At 42.9% G+C, this 24,536-nt stretch overlaps 1 protein-coding gene across 14 annotated transcripts in view; it reads left to right on the top strand.

Annotated features, from left to right (window-relative positions):
* The window catches only part of ARHGAP26 (Rho GTPase activating protein 26), a 548,614-nt gene that overhangs the window by 226,204 nt on the left and 297,874 nt on the right, over positions 1-24,536 (top strand). For all 14 annotated transcript variants that reach the window (XR_011486887.1, XM_070465556.1, XM_070465553.1 and 11 more), the window contains 5 exons: positions 2,586-2,696; positions 9,934-10,038; positions 11,479-11,608; positions 13,581-13,681; positions 20,732-20,826. Coding sequence is in view for 13 of the 14 variants with exons in the window: in XM_070465556.1 (XP_070321657.1) it covers positions 2,586-2,696; positions 9,934-10,038; positions 11,479-11,608; positions 13,581-13,681; positions 20,732-20,826 (542 nt within the window). In the remaining variant the exon portion in view is untranslated. The remainder of the gene's footprint in view (positions 1-2,585; positions 2,697-9,933; positions 10,039-11,478; positions 11,609-13,580; positions 13,682-20,731; positions 20,827-24,536) is intronic.

The following is a 24,536-nucleotide window of genomic DNA, read 5'->3' on the forward strand; positions in this document are numbered from 1 at the left end:
GAGGGGGAGAGAGAGGGGTGGGCTGGCCCCTCAGGGTCTTCAGACCATAGTAGGGCCCAGGGGAAGGCATCGAAGGAGCTGTGAAAGTATCTGATGGAGATTTTAGGGAAAGTGTTCTGGCTGCTGGATAGATACTGGATTATGGGGGCAGAGAAAGAAAGCAGAGAGGCCAGTGAGGAGAGGATTGCCACTGTCCAGAGAAAATGTGGCTGGTTTAGGGTAGGAGCAGGGCTTGAAGCCCATCTGCTTCCACTTCCCTGGTGGTAACACTCAGTGTACACGGAACACATCCTGGTTTTCAAATTGTTTACATCCTTTAACTCATTTTCTCTTCGAAACAGCTCTGCTCAGAGCAAGGGCAAGTCATACCATCCCCAGTCTCCAGGTGTGGGGAAGAGACCCAGAGAGGATAAGTGGCTGTAGCAGGCCCCACCGGCTAGAAAATGATAGAGCTGCGATTTCCATCCAAGTGGTTGCTCTCCTGGCACTCTCGCTGATGCTGGGCTCTACTCTTCTCGGAGGACTTTCCTCCTGGCGCCTCCAGCCTGGCCTAACTTGCAGCTTTTCAGAAAGGCCCTTTTTTCTGTTGCAGCCTCACTTGGCGAGTCCAAGCAGGGAGGATGTATTCAGGTTGTGGGGGAAGTCAGGGGAAGTAGATGTGTCCCCAGGTGTAAATGTGTTGGATTTGCACTGCAAGAAATCAAGAACTGCAGGGACTTACAGACCTTAGCTGGCAGGAGCCCAGGTGGAAGTGTGTAGACCCTTGCTGGCCACCCTGGAGAGGGGCTTAGTACGGCACTTTTTGAACTCTGTCCTCCAAATAAAGCTCCGTCAGTGCTCAGACATCAACTCTCCCGCTTGGAGGCTTAGGAAACGCCTGCCCACAGGCTTAGCCCTTCATGTTGATTTGTGCAGTAGTTAAACTTAGGGACCTGGGACCTTCTCTGTATTAATATGGAAGTTGCCCTGGGAGGAAGTAACTAGCAGGAGACTTGAATGGATCTTTTGGATTGTTTCATAGCACCTCGTCCTTTTCCAGAGTTTGTAAATTTTTTTTTTTATTTACACAATTATTTATCTCTTTTCCTCATTACACTGTGCACCCCAATGAATGAGTGAACAATTTGCCAAGTCCTTAAGATACAAGGTTAGCAATACCATATGTTTGTTAGTAATACCTAATAAATTGAAAGGTCTGTCCCAGGTTGGCTCTGCAGGAATCTTGACAAAGGAACGCTGAAAGAAATACTCCTTTGGGAGCTTTGTCTTTGTAAAGCTGACATCGAATGACACCTGACACCTTTATTTCTAAAGAAAAGAGTGATTTTGTTTCCTATTAGCAGGATATCCATTTTTGTTTTTTTAAAATCATATTATTCTTTTGTCACTGAAATGTGCTTTCAGTGTAATTACCTGTTTTGAGAGAATGAACTGACTTCCATCACACTGTTGAAAGTTTAAGAGCATTGTAGTGATAGTTGAGGCACTTCTCAGCACAGCTTCTTGCTGCTCCACACAGTCATTTTCTCCCCTGGGTTCTGGATCCCAGATCACTGACCTACTTGTACCCAGTTGTGGGTCTTTCCAGGTCTCATGACCTGCAAGAGTTGGAGGTGAGGCTTTGAGGGAGCAATATAATTACTCTGCTTTGTTGTTCGTCCAGGGTGTGGGGAGAAGTAGGTGGGTCCCTGGTATAAGTGTGTTGGATTTGCACCACGAGAAATCAAGGACAGGAGGGACTTAACACATCCAACTGCTAGTGTAAGTATGTCTGACTGTTTTGCGACCCCGTGGCCTGTAGCTCACCAGGCTCCTCTGTCCGTGGGATCTCCTAGGCAAGAATACTAGAGTAGGTTGCCATTTTCTTCTCCAGGGGATTTTCCTGTCCCAGGGATGGAACCCAGGTCTCCTGCATAGGCACGTGGATTCTTTACTACTGAGCCACCAGGGAAGCCCAATTATGCTATAAACTAGTAGTTCATCCTTGTCCAAAGAAGGTGTTTGGGGTGAGTGAAAATGTTCTGTTCTGAGGTCTCCTGTCTCCTATCAGCTTGTTTGTTCATTAGGATGGATGAATGAGGATGGTCCTGCACATTTTCTTTTTCTCTTTAAAATTCTGTCTTTCATGGAACATAGGTCTGCCCCACTGTGGGAAGGTGGAGGAATCTAGAGGTTTAAGGATGTACAGCGGTCTTGGAGAAAGAGCAGCCAGGACAGAAGTCCCAGCTCTGTCTTGTACCAACTCTGTCAGGTTTCTTAATGTTAGCCGATTTCATTTACTTCCTGTAAGTTAGGGGTAAGGATGTTATCTTCTTTTTAGGATTATAATGAGGATTAAATAACTAAAATTTGTGAGGATTGAATATGATAATGATGTACAGCTATGGGTACGGTGCCTGGCCCAAACTTAGCGCTCAGTTAACCATGAACATTATTCTGATTTCTGCTTCATGCTACTGGATTTGTTTTTAAAAACCATCTCTGGAGATCTTTTCTTGGCTGGGGGTGGGGGTGGGGAGCTGCTTACTGAATTCTCTCCTCAGATAGTGACCTGCTTTTTCTCTGAAATCCCATTTTGCTTGTAGGCAGACAGCCAAGTGGACCTGGTTCGGCAGCATTTCTATGAAGTATCCCTGGAGTATGTCTTCAAGGTGCAGGAAGTCCAAGAGAGGAAGATGTTTGAGTTCGTGGAGCCTGTAAGTAGATGCTCAGGGTTTTGCTCTGTACCCAGACTTTCATCCCCACCCCTCATTCCAGTTACCTAGATGACAAAATGCCCTAAGTTGTTAGTGAAGAGACTGACCAGCCCTGATGCTGTGCCTTCTGCTAGTAACAGTGCTGTCACCCGAGTACCCTGGATTCTTCCCAGTGCAACCATAGACATGGACGGAGAATGTTCTGCAGGGGTTCCCGCCTCTAGCCACTCTGTGTTGGGCTGGTTCATTTCCAAGTCAGGGTAAGGGAGGGGAGGAGTTTTCATCTTGCCAAACAGTAGTGATGACCTCTTAACCATTTCTCCTTCTTCTGCCTGCCCCCGAGCCCCCACCCCCGCCCCCGCTTCCTCTCTCCCTCAAATAACCCAAAGGTAGCAGTAACCCAACGAAACCTTTCTCTTTTTGTCCCCTAAGTTCAAAGCCCCTTCTTATCCCAGACATGTATTAAAAAGATGGGATAGGAAGCAGCTTCTCACTCTAGGTTTGTTATAACCAAGAGGCATGGAGATTGCCCTGAGGGACTGTGATGGGATTTGGACTTGGGTGGAACATCCCATTGGGCATGTAGGGCTACAGTGTGGAACAAGTCTGGCTGTAGCCTAGGCCACCCCAGTGTGGCTGTGCTTTCATGGAGATGTGGTACTGCTTTAACCCTGCTGTGGCACTAGTGTTCAGAATCCGTGGAGACACCAAATGAGCTTATGGGCCTCAATTTAAGACTTGTAGATCTTGAACTTTTCAGCCAAATACAACCTCTGATTTAGACCCAAGCCTTGAATCTCTTTACGAATAAGATTACCTAAACTTAAGAAAGAGTGATTTTCTTTAGTAAATAATAAAACTATAAGAAACTGAAAGAAAATGACCTCCCTTTTTGTTTAAGAGTGTTTTGTGCCCCCTTTCTAATTTATAAATTTTGGGAGTGCTTTTTAGGTGTGTAGACTGGCAGGTGATTTTAAGACTCTGTTTGGTCTTGAAATCTGATGCTTCTGTCTTTTACTTTGCTGAAACTGTTATGTTCTTGGGATCTCCTCCCAGCCATGTCATCTGGCAAATTCTTCAAAGTAGTTAATTACCTCAGTCTTACTTGAATATTGGAAATTTTAGAGACATCTTCCTTTCTAGCAGTGATCTCTACCAAGATCTCAAAATCCCTGTCTTTCTGCAGGATCTTTGAGATGGGGAAGCCATCTGTCAGAGAAAGCAAGCTTGTTGATTTCCGTGCTTGGGGCCCAGAGGTGTTAAAACCAGCCATTCAGTTATAGTCTCATCTGTCATGGTTGGGGCAGGAATTCAAATGCTGTCATGAAGAATTAGCCTTTGGCATTTTTACTTGCTTTTGCTAGAATTTCTATAGAAAAACAGAAGTATGATTCTAATAACCTTTATGTAGAGATTAATTGCTATTATTCTATAAATGCCTGATTTTGATGAGTTGCATTTTAATTGACCCATCCTATTTTTTGGAGGTGTTTTTCCTTGTTCATTATGATTTCTCCATATAGTAAATCAGATACTGTATCTGTTAGCTTTTGTTGGGTAACAAATAACCATAAAACCTTTTACAACAGTAGATGTTTCTCACACATCTGTGGGGTTCATCCAGTCTAGGCTGGTCTCAGCTGGATGACTCTGTTCATCTATGTGAGCTTTCCTCCTCCCTTTCTTTCTCCTCTTTTTTAAAAGAAATCTGTAAGGATTTACCTTTCTGTTTCCTGGCATTCTAGTGTAATATATCAGTGTCTTGAGCTTTTTGAGAGGCAGTGTAGCATCATTGTCAAGGGCTCTAGAACCAGATTGCTTGCTTTTAAATCTCAGCTCAGTCATATTCCAGGTGCATGTTCTTGGGAAGTTATTTTGTGAGCCTCAGTCTTCTCATCTGCAGAATACGTATAACAATCCCATTTATAAAGATGTTAGGAAGATTACCTGAGTTTATCCAGGTAAGATGCTTAGAATAGAGCTAACCTAATTGTGTGCGTGTGTGCTCAGTCACTTCAGTTGTGTCTGACTTTTTGCGACCCTGTGGACCATAACCCACCAGGCTCCTCAGTCCATGGGATTCTCCAGGCAAGAATACTGGAATGGGTTGCTATGTCCTTTTCCAGTGGGTCTTCCCAACCCAGGAATTGAACCTGCATATCCTGCATTGCAGGTGGACTCTTTATGAGCCACCAGGGAAGTGCTAACCTAATTAACACTCAGTTATTATATAGTTGCTTATTAGGACCCAGTTAACAGTTTGTTTGTTTTTTTTTTTTTTAATTCTGAGACAGAGGACTATATCAATTTTGGCCACCTAGGGTCTTCTTCAAATGAGTGAATGAGTCAAGTGGCAGTGTTAACAGGGTCTGCTTGGTTTAGTACAGTCTTGATAAATCTGAAAGCATTTTTTTCTGAATACATAGAAAATACTGACAACCCAGCTGCTCTGTCTGAGGAGCTCACAGCCTCCTTGGGGAAGCAACATCGTATAGTAACGAGCTAGCCAAAGTTGCATTCAGGTGAGTGCCAGGTTGGATGGGATGGAAAGAGGGGTTTAAAAAGTAGAAAACCATTGTGGATTGCAGATGTTTTTGAGTTCATAAAGTGAGGCACCTAGAAAGCTAATGAAAAAATGTCTGGCCTTGTGTTAGAATTGGCTGAGTGGCCAGTGGCCAAGACTCTGCACTCCCAATGCAGGGGGCCTGGGTTTGATCCCTGGTCAGAGAACTACATCCCACATACCTCAACTAAAGATCCTACAGACTTCAACTAAGATTCCGCATGTCACAACTAATACCCAGCACAGCCAAATAAATAAATATTTGTTTAAAAAATGAGTTGTCTGAGAGGTTGGATATAGATATGTAACCTTCACTTTTCCACAGAAGTTCTTGTTTCTGAGCATACTAGTAGACAAGCAGGTGAGTGGCTGGAGCTGTGAGTAGGGAGAAGAGAGTCATATAGCAAAAAAGCTACTGACTGGATTAGTGGTTCTCAAAGTCCTAGAAATACAAATTCTCAAGCTGTAACCCATACCTGAAATTTGGGAGTGGGATCTAGTCAACTATATTTTTGTAAGCCTGCCAGGTGATCCTGCTGCACATTAAAGTTTAAGCTACTGGCCTAGGTTGTACAGAAGAAGAATATAACACTTGATGATACCAGCTGAAATTCTGTTATGTTCTGTATAAGTAATAAGTGCTTTGCCACATCATGTCATTCAATCATTATATAAGGGTAGGTCCTGTTTTTGTTTTCAGATAAAGAAATTGAAGCATGTTTATTTACCTCTGCAAGGTCACACCTAGTAAATGGCAGAGCTGTAATGGTCTGACTCTTAATTTCTATTTGAAACAACATTTGACTATTTGCAGGTGGAAAGGAAACCAACAAAAAATCAGTTGAACTAAATTGTTGGGGTGCCTGGTATAAGTGTTCATGTGTTGAGTTGGTTCAGTCAAAGGAATCTTGCAGCCGTTCAGGGAACCTCCATGCACATCCACTATGTTCATTTGTTTCTTAGAAAGTAACTTCAAGTACCAAGATGTTACCTACCTTTGGAAAAACAAAATTTTAGCATGCCAAGGTAGAAAAGTCAGACTTCTGGGATCTAAACCCTCTATTATTTTTGTGCCCTGGAAACCTTAATTTTCTTGTTGAGGTACTGAATGTTCTGGAGATTGGGATCATAGATAATGACTTAATGGCTTCCCGAAGGTAAAGCCTTGTTCCGTCTGTTCCTGAGTTTTCGTAATTGGCAGTTTCCTCGTGCTGAGGAGAGCTCACTCTCCACATTTGTCAGGCTCCGCAGCCTCTGAGTTTCGCCTCCTGAGTGTTTCTCGGTGCTCTGCCTTTCTGTCCTTTCTCACGGCTCCTGCTCCATTGCAGGTTGTCCTTCTTTCTCTGTGGTCAGTGGCGTCCTGTCCCGACCCCATCAGCTCAGTGTCCCTTCTGATACCTTGGTCTGCGTCTGTCTCTCTCGCTGAGTGGCGCCGCCAGCACTCCTGTGCTAAGTCGGCTACATAGATGATCTCAGTCTTTGCCGTGGCCCAGTGTGCTAATGGGTTAAGGATGAGTTACAGGGAGTTACGTGGCTTCCCCAGCCCAGCTTTTCATCTCTCTGCCGGCAGCCCCTCTCTTCACTGTGTGCATGAATGGTTCTTAGTAGCTGTATTTTTCTGCTATGGTTTCTGTAACAAAGTACCACAAACGGGGTGCCTCAGAACAGCAGAAGTGTACTGACTCATAGTTCTGGAGGCTATAGAAGTCTGAGATCCAGGTCAGCAGGGCCCTGCTCCCCTTGAAACCTTTAGAGAACTAATCCCTCCTTTCCTCTTCCTGGCTTCTGGTGCTTTCCTGGCAGTGTTTGGCATTCCTTGCTTTTATAGATCAGTCACTTCAGTTCCTCATCCTCACAGGTCTGTCTTCTCTCTGTGTTTGTTACTATGTCCAAACTCTGCCCCCCAACCCCCGGTTTTCAAGGACACCAGTCATTTTTGATTAGGGCCTAATGGATTCATTTTTACTTTATTACCACTGTACAGACCCTGTTTCTACAGAAAATCACATTCTGAAATACTAGGGTTCAGACTTCATACCTTTTGGATATAGAGGGGCAAAATTCAACCCAAAACAGTAGCTCTGTTCTGTGAATGGAAACCACTTAAATTTATCAGAGTCCAGAATGATGCAGCCATCACTAATAAAGCAGTTATTCTTTTGTTAATTTTTTGTTTTAAATCTATGTGATCAGCTAGGAAATAGAAAGAGATTTTTCTTACAGTAATTCTCAGAAGGAAGCAAGGATGGGGAGGAAGGGAGGGGGAGAGTGGTAAGGTCTCTCCTTGGCGTTTCCTTTGTCCTGCTGTGGTTGTGTGTCTGGTGTCCAGGGAGGAGCCTGGTTGCACAGGAGGCTTCTCTTACCTAATAACCAGCTAAGGCCACAGCCAAACTTCTCTCTGCGTGAGGAGAAGCATTTCTTTGAAGTGGACCTGTCCTTTCTTCTCTGGAGTCTTTCTGTGGGCCTTGCTCACCCCCTGAGCAGTGGACTTTCGTTTCCCATGGGTCATATGTTCAGAGATGCATACAGTGTGTGGGAGGTCAGGGAGGGGAGGAAAGATGCTGTGAGGGGAGAAGGAAGGGAAGTGGTCCAAAGATAACAATATTTAAGGCATCATTTTCTGTAGAAAAATGGACAACCAGGCATGATACCAAAGGAAATGAAAACCAAAATAAATATTAGCAGCTCTGTGCCTTTGGAGTGCTTGTGTGTATATGCAGGTGACATCTTAGCGAGCTGTTTGAGATAATTACCCTGCGTAAGAGAGGCCCTGTTGATTTTAAGTGAAGGATAACTCAGAGTTGATAGGAGGAATCCCCTGAGCATCAGTTGCTTATATTCTGCATCATTCTCCAGTAGAGGGTGACTCAGTGCCTTGGAAACATTGATGGAGCACCAGCATTCAAGGACAACAGGGAGGGAAGAGTTAAGGAAGGACAGTTGTCCTTTGAACACTGGCACTAGATTTGGCACGAGAGCCCCTTCTTCTCCATTACTGGAGCTGTTTAGAAGAAAAAGTATGGGCCTTCTTCACAGAAATAGAGGATGTGGTCATCTTGAGGAAGAGAGTTCATTTTTAGGCCTTAGTGACTCTCTGTGGCTTACCCCCCATTCCTTAATGTAGGTTAGAGATGTAGAAATGGGCCCCTAGATATGTTTCTAGCCAGAGGACCCAGCAATGCCTGTTCCTTACCTCCTGTGAAGATGTAAGGGAACGGATGCTCCAGGGACAGTGGCAACAGGAAGTCAAGGGACCGTGTTGTTAAAAGCGGCACCTTGCCTGACTTTCCAGTCTAAAGCTCTTTGATAAAGTGGGCTGGACATGTGGCTTTGCCTAAAGGCAGATCAGTATATACCCTGGTGTTTACCATTCCTGCCACAGGCAAAGTGTAAGATTCTCCTTTATTCTCACTGTTAGGGCTGCTTCTCAGAAGGGGAGAGTTAGGTGAAACCAAATGAGATTGTGTGTAATAAGTAAAGGTATGCTCATTTAAGGACTAGAAGATTAAACACAACAGTATAAAGTGATGCAGCTGTGTCTTGATACAACGTGTCTGAGGCAGGTCTGAGGGAACAACTCAAACGATGTGAGTCATAATCGAGACGTTCATGTTAGAATGGGACTGATCGCCAAATGTAGTAGAATTGAGCTTGTGATAGAGTTGGGGTCCTGGTTATTCTAAACCGTGTTCAGGCTTTACTTATAATTCTTTCAGCTTGTGATATGGGACCGAGGCAGGATATGTAGAGTTTGGGAAAGGGCCAGGAAGCATAACAGCAATGAGGTTCCATGTGTGTGATGAGAGGAAAGATGGCAGGACATTCGTTTATTTAGCCTGGAGAAGTGAAGGCTCAGGGTTGGGACATTAGTGGTTTTAAGTATATGAAGGCCTGTTGTGAGAATTATGGTGAACAGATGTTTTCAGTCTTCACTAAAGACAAGTCTAAATAAGGAATGCCCTTACCTTTTAGCCCAAGGCACTTTAAATGAGAATTTAGAGAAACCATCTTAACTGAACATGTGGGAACATGGGATTATTTTAATAAAGAGATCCAGGGTGTTGACTTTTGGATAATTTATGGCAAGTGCAGAAACACACTTGAACTAATGTCTAATCTGGATGATTTTCTTTGATTTGACTTTGCCTGTTAGGCTGCAGACTCAGGACACACCAGCTTCCTTTTCTATCTTCTTTGTTCTTTATCAGTATAACTACATCCTTTTGCATGATAACCTGATGTTATGAACTTAATAGAAGGAGACTGAGTGGGACCCCTCGTCTTTAGTTTCTGAAGAAGTGATTTTCTTAGGAGGTGATGAGGCTCACAGGATACGAGCTTGGGTGTTGGTGCCAAGGATACCTGGTTTCAAATCCTAGCTGTTATATACTGTGTGTTTGGGGGCAAGTTACTTAACCTCTCTGAATCTGCTTCCTTATAGTTAAAATGGAGATAACAACCTATGAAATGAATATTACTGTTAGGAATATTCAGTGAGATGGAGCATATGAAGTCCCAAGTGCCTGGCATGTAAGAAGAGCTCAGTAAATGATAGTCATTATCATTACTTTGTCATTATTATTACATTCAAACCGGGGCTGGGTACTCAGATACAGCTCCATAATACCTCTTGAACCGGCTTATGTGAGGTCTTCCCCTCTGCCTTCATTACAGTTACTGGCATTTTTACAAGGACTCTTCACTTTTTATCACCATGGTTATGAACTGGCCAAGGACTTCAACGACTTCAAGACGCAGTTGACTATCAGCATACAGAACGTGAGTGGGCGAGGGGATGGGCTTCCTTCCCTTGTTAAGGGGAGGAAGAAACAAAATATGGGTCTGGTTGCATAGAGATCGCGTAAATGGATGGGAATGCAGATGGGGAGGATGGGTCTTGCTTGGGTTCAAAGGGCAGCAGAGGGCAGTCATTTCCAGGGTGCTTGGTGGTCCCAGAGTTCATCCTCACCTCCGTTATTTCAAAGCAGATTATTTCAAAGCTCCGTTATTTCTGTTTGCGGAAGTGCTGCTGCTGCTGCTGTTTTAAATCTGTAGCGCCGGCATCAGGATTTCCTTTGGCAGTGGAAGTCCCAGCCCCACCCAGCCCCACCCGGCCTCCCTTCTGTGCGTCCAGCTGCCTGGCCACTTGAAACAGTAGACTGTGTGTGTTTAGGAGTAGGGGGTGGGGCACACATGCTGGCCTCCAGCTCAAAGGATGTGCTCTTGTTCAACTCGAAGTGACGAAATCCAAGTCAGTGCGCCTTACTCCCAATCTCCTTTCCCAAACTGTAAGCAGCAGGACCTTTGGGTGCACAGAATCCTGCTTAGGCCTCTGATCAGTCTCACTGGGACTAAACCCCTTTCTTCCCTAATGTGATCACATTAGTCTGCATGCTGTCTTTGTCTCTGGGTGGTCCTGTGTCCAAATAAACCCAAGTGTGTCCTAGTGGGTTGGGCTGTATGCTTTTGGAAGCCCGAGCTCTCATTGTTCCCTGTGGTGCCTCTGAGAACAGGAAGTTGCAGGGTCTTGGACGAGCTTTCACAAAGTATGGCCTCCCGTTGGGCTGGGTTTCTCAGAAGGCAGGCTCTGAAGCGGAGATTTACATAGACCAGGTTCCCAGGAGGCAGTGTCGGCAAAAACACCTGTGAGAGAGTTGCGGGCAGCAGGCCCTGCAGAGGGAGACGTTGAGCTGTGAGGCCTCAGCTGATGCCACAGGCCCCCTGGAGCTGCAGTGTCCCTGGGCTCCCCTGGGTACTGAGGCTGTCCTGGGGGAGGGAGAACCTCACGTGAAGCAGCTGGATTTGAGGAGGAAACTGTCAGCCAACAGCCAGGGTGAGAGCACCTCTGTCCTAGAGGGCGGTGGAGGGCTTGCCCTGCTGTGGGCTCTCTGCCTCGGAGTTGCCGGGACGCTTGCTAGAAACTCAAGTTTCTGGTTTGAGAGGTGATAAGTTTATCTTTGGGGGTGAGGACTGGTGAGTTGCATTTCCTGCCAGTTCCCCACGTGATTTTGATGGTCCCTAGAGCTTGAGAGTCATTCTTGAATAGGGCTGTCAGGCCGAAGTATACTTCAATAAAGTGAATGTTTGCCTTATTTCTTGATAGCTGAACATTCCTCACTTGGTTTTAGACCTAGGATTCTGTAGGTTGATACTCTGAAGTGCTGGAGAAACAAAGAGGGTTTCATTTCTTTGATTTGGATAAAATTCCTTTCATCCTAGACAAGAAATCGCTTTGAAGGCACCAGGTCGGAAGTGGAATCCCTGATGAAGAAGATGAAGGAGAATCCCCTTGAGCACAAGACCATCAGTCCTTACACTATGGAAGGGTACCTCTATGTCCAGGAGAAACGTGAGTGCCAGGCCAACCAGCAGCGTGGGTGTACTCATGCCTTTTTCCCCAGGGGGTGTATCCAGTAGTGCCTGACATGGAGCATTTATTTGGTCAAAGGAGAATGACTTTATAGTTCAGCTTTCTAGGGGAAAGATGCTGTCCACAAGGTCTTACCTATCTCCGTGATATATTGTGTTTTCTGTGTAACTGGGAATCCCGTTGCAACCTGGAATTCATAGGCTCTGTGGTGCCACCTTTCCCCTTCAGGTGCCTGTATACCCTCAGTATAGCTTTACATACCACAGCCTTGGTGTAGAGGCCCTGGAGAGGTCTAACTGGCTGGACTTTATAGTCATATCCTTTGGTAGACCTAATAATAGTTGTTTTTGAGACTTGTTTCAGCAAGGCCTAAACTACCATGACTTTGGCCCTTTTCTTCTTCACTTCAACTCCTGTCATTCCAACAGTTAAATTTTATGAAAAGTAAAAAGAAAAGCTTACTTCACAAGCCAGGGAGAAGGGCCATTGACTTGCACATAGGACGTCAAGGAAAGAAATGCTAGGTGCTGCTAACCTAGGGTTTTCAGTGATGACTCAGATTTATGCAGTGGGCTGTAGCACCCCCAGACTTAATTCATGCCTGTAGTACTAGAGATTAAAGAAAGGACATTGTTTTTCTTTAATTGATAGTTTTCCTTATAGTCTCCTATCTGGGCACTGTTGATTAGGATTGTCAAATGTCTTCACTCCTAGAAGTTTCTTATGAAACAAAATATTTACAGTGATTATTCTGTGTAGCAATTACTCAGAAATTTGCTTGGGCATAAAATTGTTCCCTGGTGACAATGGTGTAGTAATGGGATTAGAAGTTGGAGTATCAGTTGTGATGAGAGTTTTATGTCCCTTATTCTTACAGGTATGAGCTTGTTAAGGCTTGTAAGAAGCAGAAGCTACATATACAGCACTTTTGAAATCTTTGTGCCATCATTGGACTATATTCTCTTAAACCACAAAAACACATGAGAATAGTTGCTGTTTTCATTTGTCCTTGATGCTGCAATATAAACACTCCATTGCTTTTTTAGTGTATTAAGTGACATCTAATGCTTGCAATAGGTATTCGTACCCTGAAAAATACCTATTAAGTGTCTGCTGAATCTTTTTTCATGTTATCATTATTATTTTTTTAATCATATCTGCTATGCAATCTCTATAAGCATCCAGAACTCATATTGATTGAGGTCTTTGCAGGTTAACAATGCCAATTAGGCCTTCTTCCCCTAATAGTACTTTGTTTGAAATAAAGTAATTGGCCAGGCACCAGTAGAATAAGAAACTGTAAGAATTTGTCTGCAGGGCACCTGCCTCTTTGCCGAGGGATAATTTTGAGGGACACTTAGATTACATTTGAGCATTTATAGTTACTTCCGTTCCACATGTCTAGTTTCTCTGGGCTTTCCTTGTCTGCTTTTCAAATCTTCTTGAGTTCTGCTGAAATAAAAATTAGGAGTTTGAAGGTAGGTCAGCACCCCTGTATATCTGTGCACGTGATCACAGAGCAGCTGTGTGGGAAGCATGAAGTCATCGCACCAGATGGGGACGGTGACAGGCATTTTGAGGAGCCTTTCTGTGTGCTTTTTCAGTCATCTTACTCCTGTCAGGGGAGAGAAAGGAAGCTTCAGATGGAAATTGATGATGGGAAAATGAATTAATTTCCCCAGAGAACCTCTACTTCCATTGTATTTTAAGACCCATCAGATGCAGCATTTAGTGGGAAAAAGTCTTCCTTGGTCCTTGGGAAAAGTCCTGGGTTAGTTCCACTTCCAGTGTGTGAGATTAGATTTCTGCCTGTGGTTGTCCAGCTGATGTGGAGAATATATTGCCCCTAGAAACAGTTTAAGGATAGGTGAGCACTGTGAGTTACATGTTCTGTGTTGTCCAGTATGCAGTGGACATGTCGAGATGTTTAATGGGGGCTATTACTTTGCAGGTCATTTTGGAACTTCCTGGGTGAAGCATTACTGTACATATCAACGGGATTCCAAACAAATCACCATGGTACCATTTGACCAAAAGTCAGGAGGAAAGGGGGTGAGTTCATTTTTAAATTTCATGTTTGATTTATTTGGTTAACACAGGATGAGTGTAATGCATGTTTGCAGTAACATCTCCAATGTTCACTGTAATTTTCTTCATTTTTATATATTAGTTTCAGGGGGTATGTCATCTGAATAAAGTAAATAAATAATATGATTATTTTTAGTTCTAAGCTGTGTTAGAAGCTGTAATTAAGACAGATTCTTATATTTCAATATATGCAATATTAAGTGTGTTAATGTGTTTAGATACTGGAAATTCTTGGATGACCGCATCCTGTGAAACTGATTTTCATCACTTTCATCTGATACCTAGAGGACTGCCAGTTGGCAGTTTAGATGTTCCAGTTATCTATCTATCATTTTGGTTTTCCAGATATCTATTCCAATTATTTATTGTAACAAAACACTAAAAAATGTAGTGACTTTTAAAACAGCACCAGTCATTTTAGTTATTTCTTACAGTTTCTGTGGGCAAGGACTGGGGGGCATGTGGATCAGTGGTTTGGGCTCAGAGTTTCTCAAATGGTTCCAATCAGATAGTGACTGGAACTGGATCATAAGGGTTTGAAGCAACTTTGGGCTGATCAGATATAGCTCTCTTCCTTTCTCCTGACCTCCTCTTCTCTTCTCCTCCCTCTTTGTCTTTTGCTCTCTATAGTTCCAAGGCCTGTTCTCTGGCCTCTCTACGTGGGCTGCTTTGGGCTTCCTCATAGCATGGCAGCCTCAGGACAGCTAAAGTTTTCAGGAGTGAATCTTCCAGCAACAAAAGCAGACACTGCATTGCCTTTTAATGATCTAGACTTATGTTGGCCCTGTGTGTTGGTTGAAGCAGTTATAAAAGCCCACCTAAGCTCACCCAGTTGCAGCGGGAGAGGATGCAGACCCTGTCTTGCTGGGAGGAACAGCACAGTCACATTACACTGCAGAGCGTGTGGAGTGAAAGACATTCTTGTGGCCATCATCAGAAGAGCCAGGCTGCATTTGTGGGGAGACTGCTGCTAGGAGTGCCTTGCCGTGCCCCAGTGTTCACCTTTCTTCTGGGAGCGCTCTGTCTCCATTGCCTTTTTAGGTCTGATCTGGCTTCTCTCTGGCTGCACATTACATCATCATCTTCTTTTTCCTTTCAATATTCTATTTATGATGGTCCTCTGTGAATTTTTTAAAAGAATTTGTTGTGCTTAGGCATTTTGGCCTTTCTGGATTTGAGAATTAGTGTCTTTTAGTAATTTTGGAAAATTCTTATCATTTATCATTTTGAATTTTCCCACCTCCCCATTCTTTCTATTATCTCCTACTGGAGATATTTAAATACTTTTAATAAAAAATATTTATATTTTTCATTTCTTTGAATCTCTGGACTGTGTTCTGGATAATTTCTCTGGTTCTATCTTTAGTTTAAAGAAATTTTTGCTGTTCTGATCGGTGATGAGGCAGTCCTCTGTAAGTATTCCAACCACGGCCTTCTTTGTGGTGCATTTTTGTGCATCCTGTCGGGTTTGCTTGCATGTGTGCAGGCACTGCAGTGTAGAGGCGAAGAGCCCTGACTTTGAGGTTAGACTGCCCAGGTCAGTGATGCATGACACTGTTGTCATTACTGTTAGCTGCTCCCCCAAGCTGCCTCCTTGTTCTCTGCCACTTCCAGTTTCTCTTCCTGACATTCTTTTTCTTGGGCCACAACACTGGAGTTGGTCAGCATCTCTGTCCTTCCCTGTATCAAAGCATAAAAAAAAATCAAGGCACTTTTAATGTTTCTTGTTAGGGGTAGAGTTGACTTATAAATAATTCCAGGAAAATAGACATGTGAAATGATCAAACATAGAGAAATTATAGAGTTAGAAGGAGTATTAACAATCTCTGTTAGTAGGAGTTCCTTATTATCATGAAATGGAAATAGAGTTAGGTCTGCCTTTCTTAGGTCAAGTCAGTTCTTTTCTAATTTCTAGTCCTTCTAGAAATCAACTTCACTGAGTTAAGTAAGTAAGTGTTAGTCGCTCAGTCGTGCCTGACTCTTTGCGACGCCATGGACTGCAGCCCACCAGACTCCTCTGTCCATGAGATTTTCCAGGCAAGGATACTGGAGTGGGTTGCCGTTTCCTTCTCCAGGGGATCTTCCCAACCCAGGGATCGAACCCGGGTCTCCTGCACTGCAGGCAGATTCTTTACCAATTGAGCTACAAGGGAATCTCTGAAATCAACTTCACTGAGTTACTCTCTCACATTTATTTTGGGACTGTTTATGTGGTGCTTTCCTAAACCTGGAATGAAGGAACTCTCTTGTATTTTCTCTACTCTGTTCTTACCACATTGAAAGTGAAAAGCAGAAACCAATTATGGTGAGTGTTTGGAACTCCTTACACTTTAGTGAGATAAAAGGAAACACCTCACTGAGTTGTTAAGAGGTTTATATGTATTAGTGTATATAAACTTCTTGGGACAGAAAATAGAGGCTGATACGTAATAAATGCTGCCGTATTGGGAGCTTGGTATTATGTGAAATCATTTTTCTAGTAATAATTACTTAGTAATAATTACTTATATTATATTTTACATTTTCTAAAATGTCCTTTCTCATCCTGTTTGATCCATTTTTTCCTCCTTTACAAAAGAGGAAATTGAGGGTCAGAGAGAGAAAGTGATTTCTAAGGCCGTATGATCAGTGAGTTACTAAACCAGTACTCAAACCCTGATTCTGGGGCTGGCATCTCCTGATTCTGAGGCAAATGTATAAATATAAAATAAGAGCTTTCCATGACACCTCTATGTTTCCTTAGCCTCAGGGTGGAGGAGACATGAACTGGCTGTCCAGAGGTGATATCTTCTTAATTTATACAGGAGAAACATGTGATGTTGTTGTGTTACGTGTTTATGCAAAGCTCTCTTAGGAGGTGCAGATAAATAGGTAATAGGGTGTTTTCTTTCCCTAACATGCTCTTTATCCACCCTTTCTCTCCTTCCTTATCCCTTTGCATTTGGGTTATTTTCCTTTGAAAGTACCCGCTTTTCTCTTCATCTCAGTCCAGTAGATGTGAGCAGATTTTCTGCATCCTCTTGGAGACAGGGCTTGTGCGTGGTGAAAGACAGTACCCTGAGTTCTACCTTGTGAGATGAGGCCCCTCTCTGTGGGAGCCCTGAAATAGCCCAGGGCTGACCCTGTCCCTTCCCTGGCTTGAAACCCTTCATTATGTTCCCACTGCTCGCAGGATACAGACCATAATCTGCATGATCAGATCCCTGTCTTCCTCAGACCCTTTCTCAGTCCTCTTTCCCTCTTGCTGTTGGATTCCAGACACACCGACTTCCTTTCAGTTCCTGCAGGGCTCCATGGACCCTGACTGTGGGGCCCTCTTCACCTGTTGTTCTCCACTCTGATCTGTGTTCTTGGTTTTATCTCCTATGAATCCTTTGGTCTCAGTTCAAGAAAGCCTTTGCTGACCTTTTTGCCTAGGTTACACCCCCTTAATTTAGGCTTTTGTAGCACAACATGCTTCTTTTTTTTGTAGTTTGTCATGGTTATAACTCTTCCTTTGTTTATATAAATGATCGTTATCTCTAGCCCCCATTTTTAAAAACCATGAGTACTTGAACAGATTGTCTTTATAGATTTTTCCTGGTGTGTTATGGTCATTTTTGGAACAGATTCTTTTATTCCTCTTATTTCTGCTCCTATTTGCCAGTTTTGTATAGATCCTCTGTTTTCTCCTACTTCTCAGGGACACCTCCCCCTAACCTGGAGAAGGAAATGGTAACCCACTCCAGTATTCTTGCCTGGAGAATCCCATGGACAGAGGAGCCTGGCAGGCTACTGTCCATGGGGTCGCTAGAGTCGGATACAACTTAGCGACTAAACCACCCTCCCCCTAAACTTTCAAAATGGGAGGCAGTCCAACACCATTAAATCAGAAATAGAGTTAGATAGTATAACATGGTCAGCAGTACATATGCTTGTGTGTTTATGGTCCTACATTTACGCATTGCAGAAGAAGCATTTCTCAATCTGAGAAGTTAATCTTTGCCATTCAGTAGAAGACAATAGTGTAAGACTTGTGAATATAGATGGTCTCTTCCTAGGTCTTCTGTGTTTTATGTGTAATTTTGATATTAGTGGGTGATTAAGTTTTACCATATGCACATTTCCTATTATTCAACAGACTAGGCGAGTTTGTTAATTTCCCCCTAGTTTAGGAAGAAACATTGGCAGATAAGGAGAAAAAGGAACCCTAAAAAATTCCTATGTGACAGGAAGAGAAGAAATCAGGAGAAAGCTCTATGTTTCTAAGCAGTAAATTAGTGCTGTGCTGTGTGACAAAACTGTTGCATTCCATTTGTATGATGGAATATTACCCAATAGTAGAAAGAAAAAAGCTCCTTTGTTTTGTATCATGGATTTAAAAAATTGCTTGCATTGTTTTAATATTAATGTTTATTTTTTATTGAGATATAGTTGATTTCCAATAATACTACCAACAGTGATTCACAATTTTTTAAAATTATACTCCATTTATAGTTATTATAAAATGTTGACTATATTCCCTGTGCTGTACAATATATCCTTGTAACTTATTTATTTTACACATAGTAATTTGTATCTCTTAATCCCTTACCTCTATCTTGCTACTCCCTCCTTCCCTCTTCCCACTGATAACCGCTGGTTTTTTCTATATATCTGTGAGTCTATTTCTTTTTTGTTCTATTCACATGTGTTTCACTTTTTAGATTTCACAGATAAGTGATATTATACTATATTTGTCTTTCTCTGATTTACGTTATTAAGCGTAATACCCTCCAAGTTCATCCATATTGTTGCAAATGGCAGAGTTTAATCCTCTTTTAATGGCTGAGTAGTACTCTGTTGTATGTGTGTGTGTCTGTGTGTGTGTCATGCACACACACACCACTTCTGTTTTTTAAAAATGGATATATATATGGTTTCTTTTGGCTACAGTGGGTCTTTGTTGCTGTACGCAGGCTTTCTCTAGTTGTAAGGAGTGGGGACTACTCTCTAGTTGCGGTAGTGGTGGCGTCGCTTGTTTTGGTGCGTGGGCTCTAGGAGTGCAGGCTTCAGTAGTTGTGGGCTCAGTAGTTGTGGCTCGTGGGCTCTAGAACCCTGGCTTAGTAGTTGTGGTGCGTGGGCTTAGTTGCTCCACAGCAGGAGGGGTCCACCCTGACCAGGGACCAAACCAGTGTCCCCTACATTGCGAGGCGGATTCTTAACCACTGAACTGCCAGGGAAGCCCTATACCACTTCTTTATTCATTCATCTGTTGATGGACACTTAGGTTGCTTTCATATCTTGACAATTGTAAATAATGCCTCTGTGAACATTGGAGTATGTGTATATTTTCAAATTAGTGTTTTTGTTTTCTTTTGGTTGAAAAACCTCCATACTGCATTCCACAGTGGCTACACCAATTTACATTCCCACCAACAGTGTACACAGGTTCCCTTTTCTCTACATCCTCACTGACATTTGTTATATGTGGGCTTTTTGATAATAGTCATTTTTGCTAGGAGTAGGATGATATCTCATTGTGATTTTGACTTGTGTTTCTCTGATGTTTAGTGATGTTTAGCAGCTTTTCATGTGTCTGTTGGCCATCTGCCTTTCCTCTTTGGAAAAATATCTGTTTAACTCTTCTCCCCATTTTTAAGTTGAGGTGTTAGCTTTTTGTTGTTGTTGAGTTGTATGAGTTGTTTATATATTTTGGGTATTACCCCTTGTTGATCATATCATTTGTAAAAAGAAATAAACCCTTGATTCGCACAGTGTGAGTGAACAGTAAATGAATTATGTTGAGTGAAAGAAGTCTGCAATAAAAGGGCATTCCATTTGTCTAAAGTTACAGAGCATTCAAACTAATTTGTAGTGACAGAACAGATTCAGTGTTTGCCTGGGAATGGACTGGGTGGAGGGCTGATGGATTACAGAGGGACTCAGGAGGAGACTTGTGGGGCTGATGGAAATGTTCATTACCTTGATTGTGTTGATGATTTCATGGATGTATACAGATGTCAAAACTCATAAGTTGTTTGCTTAAACATATGCAATATATTATACATTAAAAATTATACTCAAGATCCCCTGGAGAAGGAAATGGCTACCCATGCCAGTATCTTGCCTAGAGAATTCCATGGACAGAGGAGCCTGCAGGGCTACTGTCCATAGGGTCACAATGAGTCAGACGCGACTGAGTGATAGGATGGATAAACAACAAGGTCCTATTGTATAGCACAGGGATCTATAGTCAGTATCCTGTGATAAGCCATAATGGAAAAGAACTGAAAAAGAATATGTATGCAGATAACTGAGTGACTTTGCTGGACAGCAGAAATTAACGCAACATTGTGAATCAACTATTCTTCAATAAGAAAGTACATACTTTAAATATATATATACTCAAAAAGCTGTTAAAACATGTTCATTGCACACCTACTCTGTTCCAGGGACCGTTTGGTCTCTGGGGACCCATGGGCAAGCGAAAAACAGACTTAGGTACGTGCCCCCAGGGAGCTTGCAGCCTGGTGAGGAGAGAGACATCATTTGAATCATCCCTTAGGGCAGCAGCAGGTCTCAGCTGTGATCAGCGCTATGAGGGAAGGAGGGGGGTACATGTGTTATGTGAGCATGTCTGGTGTATTTGACCTGGTGCAGGAATGTTTTCCTGAGAAGTGGCCATTGAACCAAGATCATAGAAGCTCAGAATTGGAAGGAGGACCTCAAGGTCGTCTTGTTTCAACTCTTATCAAACCTGCAGTTTAAACTTATTTAAAACAATACCAACAAGAGTTTAATCTAGCATGTGTTGCTGCTATACTTTCATGATCTGTCAATACTAGGATGCTGGGCTCCAAGTAGAACATGGCTCACAGATTTTATCTGCATGAGGCTTCGGCCTGAGGAAGTTGGTGACCAACCTCCTGTGGTCGTGAATACTTAGGTCTTAGAAGATGAAATGATCACTCCTGTTTATGTGACATTTTTGTCCAGAAGAGGAGCTTGGCCCGAGTTCTGGCCTCATTTTGACTGTCTGTGTCGTTGCAACAGGGAGAAGATGAATCAGTCACCCTCAAATCCTGCACACGGCGGAAAACAGACTCCATTGAGAAGAGGTTTTGCTTTGACGTGGAAGCAGTAGACAGGTGAGCAGCTGTCACACTTTTTCTTAGAAACAAATATTGCTGAATTTGAATTTCTTACCTGTCCCATCCAGTCATAACATTTTGGGTTTTTACCCCCCTTTCCCTTCTCCATTCCTTCGTTTAGAATAGAGGCCACTTGCTCGTTTGCAGGAATCTGTGTAGCAACCCCGGTGCTTTGCATTTGGCACTGAGGCCCTGGTTGGTTTTCTTTTAATGTCAGGTCTTCCTTCTTGGGAATGTGTGTTAGGTCTCAGGAGGGTGAATTTATGTTTAAAGAAATCTATTTAGCACAATTGTATCAGCTATTTGAGATTTTTTGCTTAAAAATTTTTATGAAATGATTAAAAAGGAATTAGGTAAAGGGAAAAGTAGAAGTTCTACTCATTTCAAAAAGGGGCTTTTATTTATAGCATTTCGCCTACCAGTGTGTGTATGCACCCAAGAAAGAAAACACATCACTTGTGAAATCAGTCTTTGGAGAGGGAGCTCTGTGTTGTGTTCCTCGAGATTTATAGAATCTCATTAAGTTGTACCATTTCATGGTGTTAAGCTGGTTTGACAGCATTCCAGTTCTTTGAGACACTTTACTTGGCAACAGGTTAATTCTTTGAATGAATGCCATGAGTTAAGCTTATTTAAGCTGTCTATTCAAGATCAGCAGTGCTAGCACAAAGATGCTTAGATCTCAGCATGATTCTCTTGTCATGCTGTTTAATTTCTCCCCTTTATTAAAAAAAAGAAGAAAAAGCTACACATTTTGTCAGGCCAGTATTTCTACCTTCCCTGAGACGTTTACCTGTGGCCACTTTGTGACAGCTCTAAAGAGTCCGGAGCGAGGGTACCACCTGGCATGTGCTGCTCCATGTGCTGCCAGGGGTGAAATGCCTTCTTGTGGTGTGACGTGTCCCTGCAGTGTGGCCCCTGAGCCTGATAGCGTGCCCGTGGAGAGAACATGCCCATGTAGTCTAAATTGGACATTTGTGGAAACTAACCATGTCTTATTAGCAGTCTAGTTATTATACTTTTGGCTCTCAAGTCAGGAAACCCAGATCTAAATTTTGACTTAGTAAAATTTTGCTTAGTAGCCATATGACTTTGGGCAAGTCACTTAATCTTGAGGGGCCTTGATTTCCTTCTCTGGAAAATGAAGATGGTGATAGTACCTAGTGCCTGGAATGGTTAGGATTCAAGAAGAGAAGGCATATAAAATGCTTGGCAGACTAGCAAATAATAAATGTTCATCAGTGAGTTGTTATTAGTTATTAATTAGCCTGTCCCTCATGGTTATCTGACTTGATATTTCAAAAGCTAGCATCTAAGTGCAGAGGAATAAATACAATTTGTAAAGAAAAGCAAGTACCCTAGTCATTTGCTGTGTGTGGGTTGTGAGAGGGGAAGGGAATAGAGAAGGGCTGTATGGAGGAGTAGGTTGAATTGGGGTAGCAAAGGGGGATTGCGAAAAGTGCACCGCAAATTAAGATTATTCTTGAGTTTAAACAAATCCTAAGTCTGGATGCTTTGAGCCCTTGTGGGCATCTCTCTTCTCTTAAAGTTTGGAATTTATAAGAATTCATATTTGTTGATATCCATGAAAAATGGATTGGTGGATGTGTTTGTGTGGAAATGGAGCCCTGTTGTTTGATGCTGGTCAGCTGAATAGTCCCCAGAGATGTTCATCTATATGCAGGGTTCCTTGAACGAGGGCATGCCCTGCATTGCAGCTCTTGTTATTTTGGAAATGAGGTCAGTGACACTTTCTGAAGCTGAGTCATTTTCTTCTTCAGAAGTTTCCCAGAAGTTGTAAAGAGTTGCTTTTTAGGCAATTAAAACTCACCATGGTTCCTCTATCTCATTTCCACCCTTGCCAACACTTCCTACCACCTTCCCCCTGTGTTAGGCCAGAAAAGCTTTGCACGTCCCAATTATAAGCCAAGAGCAAATGTGTTTCATTCAACATACTGAGTGTATTTGGGAAGTCCATTTCTTTTAAGTCATCGACTCTGGTTTCCTTGGCGTGACATGGAGAGGTTTCAGTTGTGGTTCAGAATAAGGCTTCTGAATCTCCTCTTAATAAGCTGAAAGAGAGTAGAGGGTTCTGTTGTATTATTTGTGTTTTTAATGTTCTGTGTATTGTGATGCCGTTCTGCCTGGGGAGAGCCTGTCCTGTTCAGGGCTGGCCAGTTTTTGGAGTCATTTGAGGGCTAAACCTGGGGAGTACCACTGACATGTGGACTCCTGGTCCACAGCCACACTGCCTCCACTGGCCCCAGCACCCCAGGAGGCAATATTCCTCTGCCTGAACCATCTAGGGCCAGGAACCAGGCCCCTAGGGACCGCTGTCACAGCTTAGCACTTGTGAAGTTATTCAAACTAGCCAGTCCTAAACAGTTGACCTGGCTGGCCCTGCCTTGCCTTTGCTGCAGAAACTCTAACAAAGGTCAGGGTCTGGACTCTCCTCTCCAGCCACTTCTGCCTCCTAGATGATGCTGGTGTTTTCCCACGTGGTCTGTGTGGTGTTCCAGGCATCCTGTTTCCAGCACCCTTGAATATAAGAAAATTGGTTTACTTGAGTCCCTTCTGTGTCTCCTCTTGTGGTCGCACTTGACTGGCCATCACCTGAAAGAACACAGAACATCCATGAACCACCTTCTCTCCATTTTCTATACAGGTTATCATCTTTGGTCTCAAAGATGAGGTTACCACTGGCACTATTTTCTTTAGCATCTTTCTACATTTTCCTCCCACGTCCAGGAAGAAACTGAGGTGAGAGGAAAGGCATTTGCACGTGCTCAGGGGAGACATCCCTGGGTACTCTGCGTAGAGTCCTGTTCTCTGGAAGACGCCTGCACCCCTCTTTTTCCACCAGTGTGCTTTAGCAAGGCACTGATGATGCTAGCTGTCCTGCTGTCTTTGCAACCTTCCACAGACTTCTTAGCTTCTGCCTGCTGAGTTGGAGAAGCAAAGGGGTGAAATGCAAGTTTAGCACCTAGGAAATGTGAAAGTCAAAGAGGAATGGTTATATTTAACAGCATGAGGTTTTAGAATGTTCCCAGAGTATGTAGCACCAATTAACATTTATGTAGTAGCTATTAACGTTTTATTCTATGAAGATATTAATACATGCTAAAGTGTGACTTATTTGACTCAGAATATGTGAAGTTGTAGGGTTTGAAGATTGAATACTTTTATCCCTTAGGCTCAGTGCTGATATTTCATGTCATTGTGTAGCTGAAACTGTAACCTTTAGGAAGTGATGTTCTAGGAGGTCAGTGTTGTGAATTGAAGATACCAGTGTCTCTTACTGTGTGGTGAAAACCACCCACTCTCAACATCCACAGGGGTGCTTGTGAGAACTGCAGCTTCTTGTTCCTGCCCCAGACCTACATAGTCCGCCTTTATGCAAGAGGGACCCTGAAGTCCACTCTTTGAATAAGGTCTGTTGTCCTCTCTTCCTGCTCACAGTTGGTGCATTAAACAGCAGGCATATCCTAGTATAGTGTTCTCAGATTGCACCAAAGTGTTTTCCTTGTTAAAAACAAGCAGTAAAACAAAACAGCTCAGGCTCCTTTACTAAGGAGCTTAATTCTTAGCTTGATGGAGGAGAATACAGCTAGTTGAAAAGATGATCACGAGTCTCTGATAGAGAGTAGTAGGAATAAAGCAACAGTAAAAAAAAAACCCCAGTGTTTTAGTTAACTATGAAGGAGACC

Source organism: Odocoileus virginianus, chromosome 3, assembly GCF_023699985.2.
Source record: "Odocoileus virginianus isolate 20LAN1187 ecotype Illinois chromosome 3, Ovbor_1.2, whole genome shotgun sequence".
Taxonomy (NCBI): domain Eukaryota; kingdom Metazoa; phylum Chordata; class Mammalia; order Artiodactyla; family Cervidae; genus Odocoileus; species Odocoileus virginianus.